Consider the following 13,411-nt stretch of genomic DNA (forward strand, 5'->3'; position numbering starts at 1 on the left):
CAGCTGGCAGCCCATCATGAAGTTCATCAATGACCAGTATGAAGCCTACCTGCAGGAGGAAATCCACATCAACAGGAAGAAGAGGATCCCGGACTCCAGGGTGCACTGCTGCATATACTTCATCCCGCCCACTGGCCACTGGTAAGATCCCACGTCACAGAGGCCCTTGTGCCCCCCACTTTGTTCGCCCCACTTTGTTCGCCCCACTTTTTTCCCCCCACTTTGTTCCCCCCACTCTGTTCGCCCCACTATGTTCGCCCCACTCTGTGCGCCCCACTCTGTGCGCCCCACTCTGTTCGCCCCACTATGTTCGCCCCACTCTGTTCGCCCCACTCTGTGCCCCCCACTCTGTGCCCCCACTTTGTTCCCCCACTCTGTGCCCCCCACTCTGTGCCCCCACTCTGTTCCCCCACTCGGTTTCCCCACTCGGTTTCCCCACTCGGTTTCCCCACTCTGTTCGCCCCACTCTGTTCGCCCCACTCTGTGCCCCTCACTCTCTTCCCCCACTCTGTGCCCCCCACTCTCTTCCCCCACTCTGTGCCCCTCACTCTGTGCCCCCTACTCTGTGCCCCCCACTCTGTTCCCCCCACTCTGTGCCCCTCACTCTCTTCCCCCACTCTGTGCCCCCCACTCTGTTCCCCCACTCTGTTCCCCCACTCGGTTTCCCCACTCTGTTCGCCCCACTCTGTTCGCCCCACTCTGTGCCCCCCACTCTGTGCCCCTCACTCTCTTCCCCCACTCTGTGCCCCCCACTCTCTTCCCCCACTCTGTGCCCCTCACTCTGTGCTCATCACTCTGTGCCCCCCACTCTGTTCCCCCCACTCTGTGCCCCCCACTCTGTGCCCCTCACTCTCTTCCCCCACTCTGTGCCCCCCACTCTGTGCCCCCCACTCTGTTCCCCCCACTCTGTTCCCCCCACTCTGTTCCCCCCACTCTGTGCCCCCCACTCTGTTCCCCCCACTCTGTGCCCCCCACTCTGTGCCCCCCACTCTGTGCCCCCCACTCTCTTCCCCCACTCTGTGCCCCCCACTCTGTGCGCCTCATTCCACAGATTTCTCCCACAGCTGCGGTGACTAATCGGGCCTTCTGGGAATCTCTCGCTGACCCCATTGTCTGGCCGCAGCTCGTCAACCACATCCCTCTCCAGCTTGTCTTCATCATGTCTCCCTTTAGTGACCACATGTGGAACCCATTCCCTCCCCAGAGACTCTCGATATCACTTGAAGAGTCCGGTTTCACAATGAAATTGAACTCTCCAGTTCTCATAGATGAGAGACGTGGGAAACAATTATCAGGACGTAAAAGTGTCCGATCTTGAGTAGAAGATATTGTAGTGGTTTAGGCAATATTACAAACACCTTCTCAATCAAGTGAATCAATACCCATTAAAGTGGTTTTATTGCTGGGCATCATGATTTAATTATTGATTCAGTGCCTTCATTATTCATCTGGAAAACTAAACAGAGGGAAGAGGAGGGACAAGTGGTTCACAGATCCATGCCAGGTCTAGTCTGACATGGCCTTTTGCGGAAAAGAACCGCCCTCGGCAGAGCACACGTCTCTTTTAAAACAACCAGGTGATGGGGCGTTTGTGTCGACGCACTACTTAGCTGCAGAGATGACGCAAAACCCCATTTACCCTGCTGCTCTGTCAGTGATTAGGGTCTCCTTTTAAAAAAAATGTTTTTCTTCTCCAAGTCCACTCTGTAATTTGTTCCATTTCACGGCAATGATTGGTCTCTTCCTTATGTGCACCGCGGGTCAGGGAGCACAGCGGGGCTTTTAGAGTCGATGGAGGAACCTGGAAAGGGCCGTTGTATTGTACACATGCGGCTAAAAGCACACGAAAAACACCCACGCGCACCAGCCAGCTGAGTAGCTCCACGACGGCTTCATATTTCTGTGCACCAGAAACTCAACAGTTGCCCACTTAAGCGTGTGTATTCAAAGTGTCACCACTCACGCGGCGTATAAACATCCCCGGCCATACACTGAAACGTGTTCATGAAGGCACGGCAGTACGCACTCATTTTTTGAAAGAAAGAAAGAAAACAACATCTGTCAGGAAGTGCTGTCTTCCTCGCAGCCAACCAGAGAGTTGTAGGCAGCAGGACGAAGGAGACATCTGTTGGGGCAACTGGTGTGACCTGGCATCGAGCTGGATGTTTGTTAAAAGGCGTAGTCAGATGTTATCTGAGACTTGGAACGGGCATCATATGGCACATGCTTGCAATCACTTCTTCCGTGACCCCGAAAATGGGGTCAAACCTTGGAGAGAAATGGTGCTGGAACGAATCTTAAAACCTCCAAACAACCCAAAAAGTTAGTTCTCCTTTTGCTTATTTTTTTAACACAGAGCAACGCCAGTTGAAGTTTTAAATTATGCCTGTAACCAATTACACAGACGCAGCGCCAGAAGCCTCTGGACGCCTCAACCATGTGACCACAGTCCAAGAATGGCGGACTTCACCCGGTCGCCCTCAGGAGCCTCTATCATTGGAGATATTTTCTTTTAGATTGTCTTTTTTTTCTCTCTGAAGCGTCCTAAGCAGCTGTTTGTATTTATCGAGGCTCTAATGCTCTTTGCTCCTAAGTTGCTTCTGTGGGTTTTCCGACAGATGAACGGCTCTCGCTGAAGCGGAACGCGCTCATGGCACCGGCAGCCATTTCCGATAATGGCCGAGTCGGCCATGCTGTTTCCCCTTCTGGGCAGTGTTACCTCATTTAGCATGCCCTCCTGAGGAGAAGACGGTCCGCACTTTGACTCTCATCGACTCCGAGCTGCTTTCCGATCCGTTATATAAAGGAAGCAAAGGAGCGGTATCTGCACTTGTGGTTGGCTGTTCCCTCCACTCCTCATTTGACCTCAGCCCATCGTTCGCAATTCACGTAAACACGACATGAATTTGTGCGCGCAGGCATTTCAGTGGGCGCCTGTGCGTCCTGCACAAAGATGCACGTGTACAAACGAAAGTGTGTCATGCGGATTTGTACGATCCTGCACGTGCACAGAGACTAATGCGGATACGTCATTTATCGCTAAATTTGTCGCTAAACATTCACACGGAGAAGCCATCAACCTCTTTCCTTCCCCCATCTTTCTCGCTATCCTTCCTCTCCTCATTGCATGCGACATGTGCCAGTTGCCCCCTCAGCATGAGAAAAAAAAAGGCATTAAAAATAGTTGTGTCTGGTTGAATGCGCCATTCACTGTGTCATCTCCCTTTACCTTTTTTTTTTGTGCAGCCCCGTTTCTCCTTTCCTCTGTCTCGCTCCATGACACATGCCACACCCCCACCCACTGTTTCCTCCTATGCTTGTCAGTCACTGTGGAGGAGAGCAAGCCAGGCCTCTCCTCCAGCTGCCCCTGGGGTCTTTGAACCCGGCTGGCCTGGCTTGGCTGGGGCTAATTGGAGGGCAGAGCATGCAGCGTGAGAGGAGGCGGCCTGGAGGAGCAACTGGAGGCGGTGTTGACACGGGGCGGGAGGGGGTTGGGAGGGGACACTGAGGGCTGAGAGAAATAGGAAACACACGGGAACAGAAGAGCAGTTTAGAGTGATGTAGGACAGCGCTAATCCTAAAATGAGCACGTATTTTTATTGTGAAAAGCAAGAATATTAAAGACAAACAGGAAACGGCCAACAAAGAGCTGACTGTTTTTCCCCATTAATCCTAAAAAAAATCACATAAAATGTGCAGGCTCCTAAATCCTAAAATCATACAGAGAAGAGTGCAACAGGAAAAGAAGGAAACATGTCAATGCAGCATGATGAGCATCAACATGACAAACCAGGGTCGTCTGATGTAATGAAATAGACCACGATTGCCCTCTAGTGGTTTAAGTTGTACATTACGTTCATTTTGAGGCATTCAAATGCTGGTACTTTCCTGTAGTAGAAGATTTTTTTTTATCAAAACAAAAAGGGGGAATATTAAAAGTCTGCACAAATCTACAGCGCGGTGTAACCCGTAGTCACAACCGTGTAGGAGCATGTAACGAAGCTGTGCTGTCATCTCTGTCTTCCCTTTCAGTCTGAGGCCTCTGGATGTGGAGTTCATGAGGCGTCTGAGTAAGGTGGTCAACATCGTTCCCGTCATCGCCAAGGCCGACACACTCACCCTGGAGGAGAGGGACGACTTTAAACAGACGGTGAGACGGAGCGCGTGTTTAGAGGGGAGCGACGCCTTTTTACGAGGCTGGTCTTCACATGTGGCTTTGGTTCATCTCATCTTTCCCCCATCACACCTGCAATAACCTGTAGCAGGTCTTTTTAAGCTCAAAATACACGGATGATGAGTAGGTTAAACCGTCGGCGGATTCCCCTTCACAGACGCACGCGCGTGTTCATGCAGATCCACAACCACAGGTCGGTAACACGTGAACGCTGCCAGGCACCACAAACAAAAACTATCTGGGCAAACACTCATTGTGCCCATCCGGGGGATTAGGCGGACGGATCATCTCTCGAAAGTCCTGCTCAGTCCAGAAGGAAACATTTAAGGAGTCTTTTTTTTTTTTTTTTTGAGGCATTTATTTTACTGAGCAGCGTTCTTCAACTCTTAAGCCTGGCTCTTATTCTAGACGGTGAAACCTCTCTGCCCAGTTGCCATTCGAGCCGGCAGGCCCTTCATAAACCAGTGAATTCCTTGGTGATGGTACGTCTAAAGGTCCTGAGAGGTCTCCACCTTGTGGCACATGAAGAAGAAAAAATGAAGAGTAATTCATCCGTTTGTGATCATTTAAACTACAAGGTCAAAGTTAGCAAATTCATACAGACTAAACATTAGAAAGCTCTGATGGTTTTCATTTAAAAGGCAGGTCTCTGAGCAGAAGGCCGAGTAACTTTAGTGACTTGTTGTTACATTATTTTGCTCTGCAAATAACCCTAATATTTAAAGAGAATGAATATATATATATTGATTTAATGTTAATAATACACACATGATAATATGCTGTGAATTAGCCAATGCGTCTTAAAGAACGAATGTGCAATCTGGCACCATCTAGTGGTGAGCTTTCAGATTGCAACTACCTGGAACCTCTGTGCGTAAAGGAGAACTACGATGGCCGACGGAAAACCAGAAAACCAAAGACTAGAAAATTACAACAAATCTTATTTTTAGGTGAATTTACACTAAAGAGAACATACTTATGACTATATTATCTTTCATTTCTGCCAATAGATTCTCCTAAATGCTACACACGGTTCCATTAATCACGCTTTTGGACAGTTGAGTTCAGACTCTCTCCATCTTCCTGCACTCGTGTAATTGGTTCGTCAAAAATGTCACAACCACAAAGTTGAACATGAATTTGACTGATGGCATTATCATTATTTTGTTTTTTCAAATTTTGCGCTAATATCGCTGTCGGGAAATACTTTGGCCACGATGATAGTGAAGTGAAAATCTGATACTGTGACTGCCGTCCTTGGTACGTTCGTAGCCTGACTGTAAACTCGGCTCCTTTTCGTGGCTTTCCCCGCTGCAACACATTCTCGCACGACCTGGCTTCAGTCTTAAACGCTGCTTCCCTTCCTCAGTGTGTTTCTCTTGGATAATTCACAATCCACAGGAGGCAGACAGCCACCTGCCTTCCTCCTCCATTTCCTTTAAATCTCCATCCCTCCTTCCAAGCCTTCAGACTTCCCTAAAAAGCTTTATTCATTTTAGAGAAGCACGATGGGTGTCTTGGCTAGCGTTTCCCCCCCTGATGCCCGCAACACCGTCCAATAAGAACAAACCGGGGATTGGACCAGGCCCTGGCAGAGGGTGGAAGCCGCAGGGCTCGTAGCGGGATTGTTTTGGTTGGCCGCACATGCTCTGTGTGACCCTGAAGATTATTGACTAAAAGCCTCTCGTGCCAAGTGTTTCTTTTTCTTCTTTTTCTTCTCCACTTTCCCTGCAGCAACTTGCAAACAGAATAAGAGGGGTTTTACTATTAAATGTTCAGCCGCAGTGTGTCCAGCTGCGAGTGTCTGTTTGCATTTCTCTAACCGACAGTTGATGTGGCTTTTTCACTTGGTTTGCGTCCTATACTGTGAGCCTGAGAAAAAGCTCAAGGATAAACAATGGAGTGTTTGATCAAGGACCAAGTGGAACTAGTCAGAGTAGTAATTGTGGGAGTGAGGAGTCATTCATTAAAAGGACGTTTCTCCCAGAAGCTTGTCTGTTTATTTTTCTGTTTAAGTCATTAAAAAGACATATAAAGAAAAGTGGAGGCCCTTCAATACGACATACCGCTGTCTGGATGTCTTTTAATTTTTTTCTTCCTCAGAGCGGTTAACCTCCATGTTAACTCTTCCATGTCAAGGATATTAGGAGTCATTTCATGTCAACACCAGACAGTATAACATAACGAGCCTTTATTTAGGTTCTAGTGGGTTCAGAGCTGCTTCTATTCAAGTCTCCGGCCCAGACCTAAATACCTGTATGTAAACAGGATTCAGCCCAAGCATCAAGTGGCGTTTGCATGTGATGGTGACTGATTTCACATGTCAGATGATGGATGGATGGTTTGGGGCTGTTTTGGTTTGTACGCCAGTCTCACCTTCCTTCGGTTTCAGCTCTTATTCGCGAAAACCATTTTAGCAACCTGTAATGATTCAGCAATTGCGATTACCAAGGCTCGGTTAATTATATGCTATCTAAGATAACTTTTGAGTGCGGTTCCTGTGTATATTCGGGCACTTTGATTTCATGTCACTGTGCTTGGCTCTGTGCAGATTAGGGAAGAGCTGCGAGCCAACGGAATCGACGTTTACCCCCAGAAAGAGTTCGACGAGGACGCAGACGACAGGATGATCAACGATAAAATCCGGGTACGTTCAGTGGAGGGCTTCCTCATGTGGCTCCGCACATCACGGCACTCACAAATGTCTTTTCTGCAGGTTTGATTTAGTTTGTGTCTTTTTCTTCTTTCTTTTTGACTCATTTCCTTCCGATTGTCACAAAGAAAAAGAAAAAAAACGAGTCAATAACAACATGTTGTTTTAGTAACGGTGAACAACCAGAAGCATGACCTGAAAACAAAACGTGTGTGTGTGCGCACTCAACAGGAGATGATCCCTTTTGCTGTTGTGGGCAGTGACCAGGAGTACCAGGTGAACGGAAAGAGGATTCTGGGAAGGAAAACAAAATGGGGAACCATAGAGGGTAAACACACACACACACACACACACACACACAATTGGTCTGCCGGTTACTCATCCTTCCGCCGTAGAACATGATTCACCAGAGATGTCTCCTGAAGGCCGACCAGCCACAGATCAGCATCAGTTAAAGCTGGAATCCACTGAGGTTAAAAAACAAAACCATACATTTATATATTACAGATTGGCCGTATTGTATATTATAATGTCCATCTGCACGGCGGAATTCGTTCGAACACAAAAACGTCTCATTTCCCGAACTCGCACTAATTCCCACCTGTTCAGTAGACAGCGCGAAGGCCTTTTAGCTCCATCACTCTGACAGATGACCCCAAGCACGCTACCAGATCAGCGCACGGCAGTCACACAACGCACAAGCAACGACGGCTTCGCAAAGACGAGACTCATTTTATTTGTGCATTTTCAACATGTGAGAATTTACAAACTGCAGCTTTTTAAAGTCCGGCCAGCTGGTTCAACCATCTGCTGTTTGACTACCAGGCGTTTGTGTACATGCATCTCTCGGAGTCTGTGACTAGGGACACGTACGAGACAGGAGGAAGAGATTTACACAGGCTTTCTGTGTCCTCTGGGATGACGCGGACGCACTGCAACTGTGATACTGTGTGTGTGTGTGTGTGAGAAAATGACTATTACTGTTAAACAAACACTGTTTCCTTCCCAGGATGCACTTCAGCAACCTTCCTGCAGTGCATACTGAGCTCTATAATTTATTGGTCGCGCTATGAATGCATTGTAAAACCTAAGTATCTCACAGAAAATAACCAATTTTTTTTCCTGTAAATTATTCCGACAAGAATCCAGCAAGCTGCCTGTCTAGTTCATGTGTGACTCGGTGTTCACTGGGAATATGACCTTCAGAGACGCATATCCATGTAAAGTTAACTCTGGGACTGTCAAACTCGTAAAGGTCCCATATTGGAGAAAGTGAGATTTCCATGTCTTTTTGATTATAAAGCAATCTAGTTTCTATAAAAATACTGTGAAAGTACTACAACGCTAAAACTAAACGGTATTCAGTAGAAATGTTGCCAAAACTCCATGTAGTTGACACACCTCGTGAAGACGGCGACAACACCACGAGGTGGAAGTGGAAGACCCGGGAACGTTAACCAATCGGAGCAGAAGGGGCTTTTTTTCCGATTTGACATTGTTCCCAATTCAAACCTCATGCATTTAGTTGAAGCTAAAACAAAGCACTTGTACTCCCTTTTTAAAATGAGACATTTCTGAGGTGGTACCATGAGCCCTTTTAGGGGTGGCTCCACTACTCTCTCAGCAGGCATTGTGAAATTAACTCCGCAGGGCTTGTCCAGCTAAAAGAACCAGGGCTCCATTCTCATAAAGCCCGGCTGTGGGAGAGGGGGAACGAGGAAAAGGAGGAGAGAAGAGGCTGCTGGAGCGTAGACAGTTCAGGGGTTGTTGGGGACAAGAAGAGATGAGAGGAGGAAAAGGAGTCGCGTCAGGCATTTACATGTACATACTGTATATAGGGTCTTATAGGGACGAGTAGAGGAGATACCAGCAGCTCGCTACAAAGTAAGTAGCGCCTTCCCTCAACGACACTAATCAGCGCTCCCAGACCCAGCAGTTATTACACTCTCCTCCTTTCAAAGAGAATTTAATTTCCTGCCCATGGATTTCAAAGCTTTACATAAATAGCACCCTCCTTTTTTTTTCTTTTTTTTTTCTTCTTCATTTACACTCTTGACATAATCTATAATTCAAACATGTGTTAGCCCTACCGGAGGCACCGGCAGCTTGTCACGGGGAATTTGTTAAAATGTCTCACTTAAAGTTCTCCAATATAGAGGAGAGCCGAGATGTATTACACTCCTCAAAGTGTGATATCTTGGCTTAAGAGAATCGCGTTAGAGGACGCACTTCGGTCGACCTGTGGACAACACTGCCGTTCTGTGGTGCTTTTGAGGAACGGCAAGAGGAATATCGCGTTACTTCAGCGTGTGTGTGTGTGGATTGTTTTCGTGAGTGTTTCTCAAGTTATGTGATTGAACTAATGTTTCCTCTTTTCTCTGTCTGCAGTTGAGAATATTGCACACTGTGAGTTTGCTTACCTGCGAGACCTCCTCATCAGGTGAGCATCCGTAATCGCTCCACAGTTGATTGAAAGATATATGTAGGAGCTGATATTAAAGACCTGTTATGGGCCGAGCCTCTTGCTCGACCGGAAGGAACTCACTTTATTTGTGGAAATGAATTGGAAACGGCGCCAAGACTCTACGAAGCTACACTTCCCTACTGAAATCAATACTAATGAAATAGTTTCAGAGGGCTTGAGTGCTTCCCTAGACAGTTACAACAGGCGTGTCTACAAAAGGTTCTCCATTTATGGAGCTTGTTAGTACAGGACCGTGGAAGTCTGACGGGATATTTTTTTAGCAATAAAAACCTGAATCGTATCCGTTTATTCTCAATACTTAAATGAGCCAAAAGATATTGGTCATTGTCACCCACTCGCGTCTCAAAAGGTACTGTGGTGACCACTGGGCTAAAACATAAAGGTTAACGCAAGAGCATGCATTAAATGTGTAGGCATTTGCTGTAAAGCTATGCTTACTGGTTTTGCACTTCCATCTTCTGTCTCTCAGGACGCACATGCAGAACATCAAGGACATCACAGGCAGCATCCACTACGAGACGTATCGCGTCCGCCGGTTAAATGAGTCCAACGGCCACTTCAGCCCTCACCCGTCCGACCATCCGGCTGCTCAGCCAAAGGCCAACGGTCAGCATGAGGAGCAGCCCGGCGGCGCCGCGCAGCCCAACGGAGTGGCTGCTCAGCACGAAGCCCGGTCCCACGAGATGTAGAGTCAAAAGATATGTCAGGACACACAGCCAGGCACGAAACATCTAGTCGCTCATGTGTTCTGCGTCCATGAACACACACACACACACACAGACACACAGACAAACACAGGCAGACACACACTGTGAAGCCTATCCTTTTGTTACCTAGAAGGACTAACTACCGATCCACAGGAAGTTCCACAACACAAGATTCAGAGTAAATTCTTCCATTTTCCCTCCAATTTTTAGTTTTCCTTCGTTACAATTCTGAGAAAAGTCACGTTATTCCCGCAAATCCACATACTGTACAGGACTCTTTTGCCCCTCCCCATCCATCCATCTGACTGCACAACTACATTCAGAGTTGTTTACAAGAATACACAATGACACTTGACAGGTAAACGAGAGTAAATCTATAAATGTTTAAAAGGGTTTATTTGAGTAAATTAAAGGTAAATCGTCAGCAAAACGATGTACAAGATTTTAATCAGAATCGATGAGTATAATGGGAAAAGAGAAAAAAGGCCTGTTGTGAACAGAATACCTTTGCAGGTCATCTTGGGATGACAGGTTTAGCCATTCAGGGTTTTCCAGATGAGGAGCAATGGCGTTGAAAATGAAGTACAGCATATCGGATGATAACACATTAGCTCTAAACTAGGACGTTACTGTAACTGCTTTGTGTTGTGGTGTATAGAAACTACGGTTGAGTAGGGATATTTAGATTAGGTTCATAGTATCATGGTGAAAAAAAGATATTGTTGACACCTCTGCACTGCAAAATAATAATAAAAAACTAAAGCAGTGGCAGTGTGGAGCAGCTTTCGGAAGAATTAGTCCCCGTTGTCATTTCTCCGTTGTGATGTTTAAAGAAAATCCTTTTTGCCAAACCATCCTGTCTCTTTCTATATAATGCCAATGTTGTGTATTACAGTCATACCTTGCATTTTACATTTACTATTGTATTTTTATTGATGTTGTTCATGTTCTAATGTTATTGTATACGATGGGGAGTCATGGAGGAATCTGTGCAACTGTTGTCCCGCGCAGCCGTTTTGTCCATTTTAATCCTGACCAAATAAAAGTTTAAAAAAAAAAAATCTGTTCTAAAGAGAAGCACATACATTATATAGAGTTGATTTATGAATAGATATTTATAAGTGTAATCAGTTTTATTCAACTTTCATTCCAGCCGTTGGCTTCCAGAGGTGTGTTGCAGGTCTCTAACAGTGATTATCTTTTAGCTTTAGACTGTTTGTTTTTAGTGGCCTGCGTTCACATACTATGCATACTGTACTACGCTGTACCCGGTTGGCTCGGCTGCACTATAACAAGCACCAGAGTGCAGAAGGCGTCTATTTTTGTATATTGATTACAAACCGATCCTGCCGTTAAATGTTAGAACAGTGATATTTACAGAGCAAGATCATGGGGACATTATTACCACTGAGAGGAATAATTCGTGCCAAAAACCTAAATAATGCACATAAAATGACGAAAGAGTTCTTGTTAATATTTGGGACAAATATGCACATTGATACAAACTCATGGGATATTTTATAGAGGCTACATCTAAATTTGAAACAACATATTTTCTAACAAAAAATAACCAAGAGTGTGTTTTCTCTCTAAGTCGCAGCAAAAATATATTCCATACAAATATACAGAAGAGAGAATGCATCCAAACACCAAGAGAACTGTTGTCTTTTATCCAGAGAAAGTTATTGGGTTACACCTTGTTTACTGTTGTAAAGTTCTTGTGTCATTTGTTATGGTATCATAGATTAAGATTCTATCTTTGCTATGCTATCTTAAAGAATAAAGATTGATATTTTTATTGTTGAAAGTTGATTGTCTTGATTGTCAAAACTTATTTCACTGAAAGACGGGCAGACGTCTCTGCCGACGATTCCCAAAAGTTTAATTAATTAGCGCAATTCTGATGAACAATGTCAATATTCATCAGTTTAAAATAACATGTTTTATTTAGTTCATGTTTTGAGTGTACATCCACTTTTCAAATAAAATCTTTTAGATTTCACTTCAGATATAATTGACGGACCCAAATCTTTTATACAGATTGTACAGATTTGTACACTTTGGGTGTTTATAGAAGTGTGACCCTCAAATTAAGGGATAAGCCATTAAACACACTCTCAAATCAAAGACCTACATTACTTGCTTTCCCCTCTTACTTGTGGGAAGAAATAAAGTGCAAATGTTGGACATGTTCCTACAAGAAATGTAAACTATAATCACCGCCATACGGTTGTCTGCCTTCGCCCACCAGCGACGTCCTAAATCGATTTGCCAAGTTTGAGGACATTCCCGGGCGTTCATGAGATATCGTCTTCTCCAGAATGAACCGGAGATACGTTTGTACATAACGGAGGCATGCAAATAACTGGCAAAAGGGGGTGTAGCTGTTGAATCGTAGTGAAGCACGGTGAAGACGTTCAATTTAAAAAATGTATTGGTAGAGAAATCTGTATGAAAATATTACAATATAAGCTCTAGGGCTATATTATAGAGACTTTGGCCAACTGGGCCACATGCTCTGCTGTGAATTTGTTAGGGAACATTATTTTCAATGTGATGACACCAGCTCAATAACTATGAGAGCAGCTCACTTTACTTGAGCTCAGGTCATAAATATATGTGTGTAAATATATATATATATATATATATATATATATATATATATATATATATATATATATATATATATATATATATATATACAAAGCAGGGAGCCTATATCCACAATACAACTGAGAGGATATGTGCATTTGCAGCTTTGCAGGGGCATCACACCTCACTCACTGCCCTGGCTTAATAGGGCTTCTCATTTACACCTCCTGTCATACTCTTTCTCAGCTACCCTGCTGCTCGTAATGTGTTGACAGTGTTGTTTGTTGAAGGTCATTGTCAGACTTTCACACGTTGGGTCCCGCTGTGGCTTTTCCTGCCGTCTCTGTGTCGGAGTCACTGGTTTGAAACTCTTTCTGTGACAAAAAATGACAAACGTGAAGGTGAGAGACAATGAAAGTTACAGAAGAATCTGTATGAATCGAGCACTCACCTAACGTTGACACTTTTATATAAACTGTTTCCCAGGCAGCCACCCCGACGCATGAACGGGAATGATAATGACAACTGTGACACTCCTCTGACAGGTCCACTGCCTGGCACAGGCACTAAATCAATTTGGTGTCGCATACAAACTGACAGCTGTACTTTCCCACGGATACAGCATTTCTTCATCTAATTTGATGACTTGGCCCATTGGAAATGCATGTCATGGTGCAATAAATGAGACACTAAAATGTGCTGCAAACATTTAAACCTATCTGTGAGTGTGATCAGAAAGTCTACACAGCATTTTACAGTACGAGACACCAGGACAGATTTGTTCAGAAACCAGACGGATT

At 45.1% G+C, this 13,411-nt stretch overlaps 1 protein-coding gene across 7 annotated transcripts in view; it reads left to right on the forward strand.

The window, feature by feature from the left end:
- Window positions 1-11,831, forward strand: part of LOC117743900 (septin-9-like) — a 54,722-nt gene extending 42,891 nt beyond the window's left edge. For all 7 annotated transcript variants that reach the window (XM_034551895.1, XM_034551977.1, XM_034552394.1 and 4 more), the window contains 6 exons: window positions 4-141; window positions 4,033-4,150; window positions 6,726-6,821; window positions 7,059-7,155; window positions 9,216-9,267; window positions 9,782-11,831. In XM_034551895.1, the coding sequence (XP_034407786.1) occupies window positions 4-141; window positions 4,033-4,150; window positions 6,726-6,821; window positions 7,059-7,155; window positions 9,216-9,267; window positions 9,782-10,001 (721 nt within the window). In that variant the 3' untranslated portion in view covers window positions 10,002-11,831. The remainder of the gene's footprint in view (window positions 1-3; window positions 142-4,032; window positions 4,151-6,725; window positions 6,822-7,058; window positions 7,156-9,215; window positions 9,268-9,781) is intronic.
- The last annotated feature ends 1,580 nt before the right edge of the window (window positions 11,832-13,411 follow it).

The sequence above is a fragment of the Cyclopterus lumpus genome, chromosome 1 (assembly GCF_009769545.1).
Source record: "Cyclopterus lumpus isolate fCycLum1 chromosome 1, fCycLum1.pri, whole genome shotgun sequence".
Lineage (NCBI taxonomy): Eukaryota > Metazoa > Chordata > Actinopteri > Perciformes > Cyclopteridae > Cyclopterus > Cyclopterus lumpus.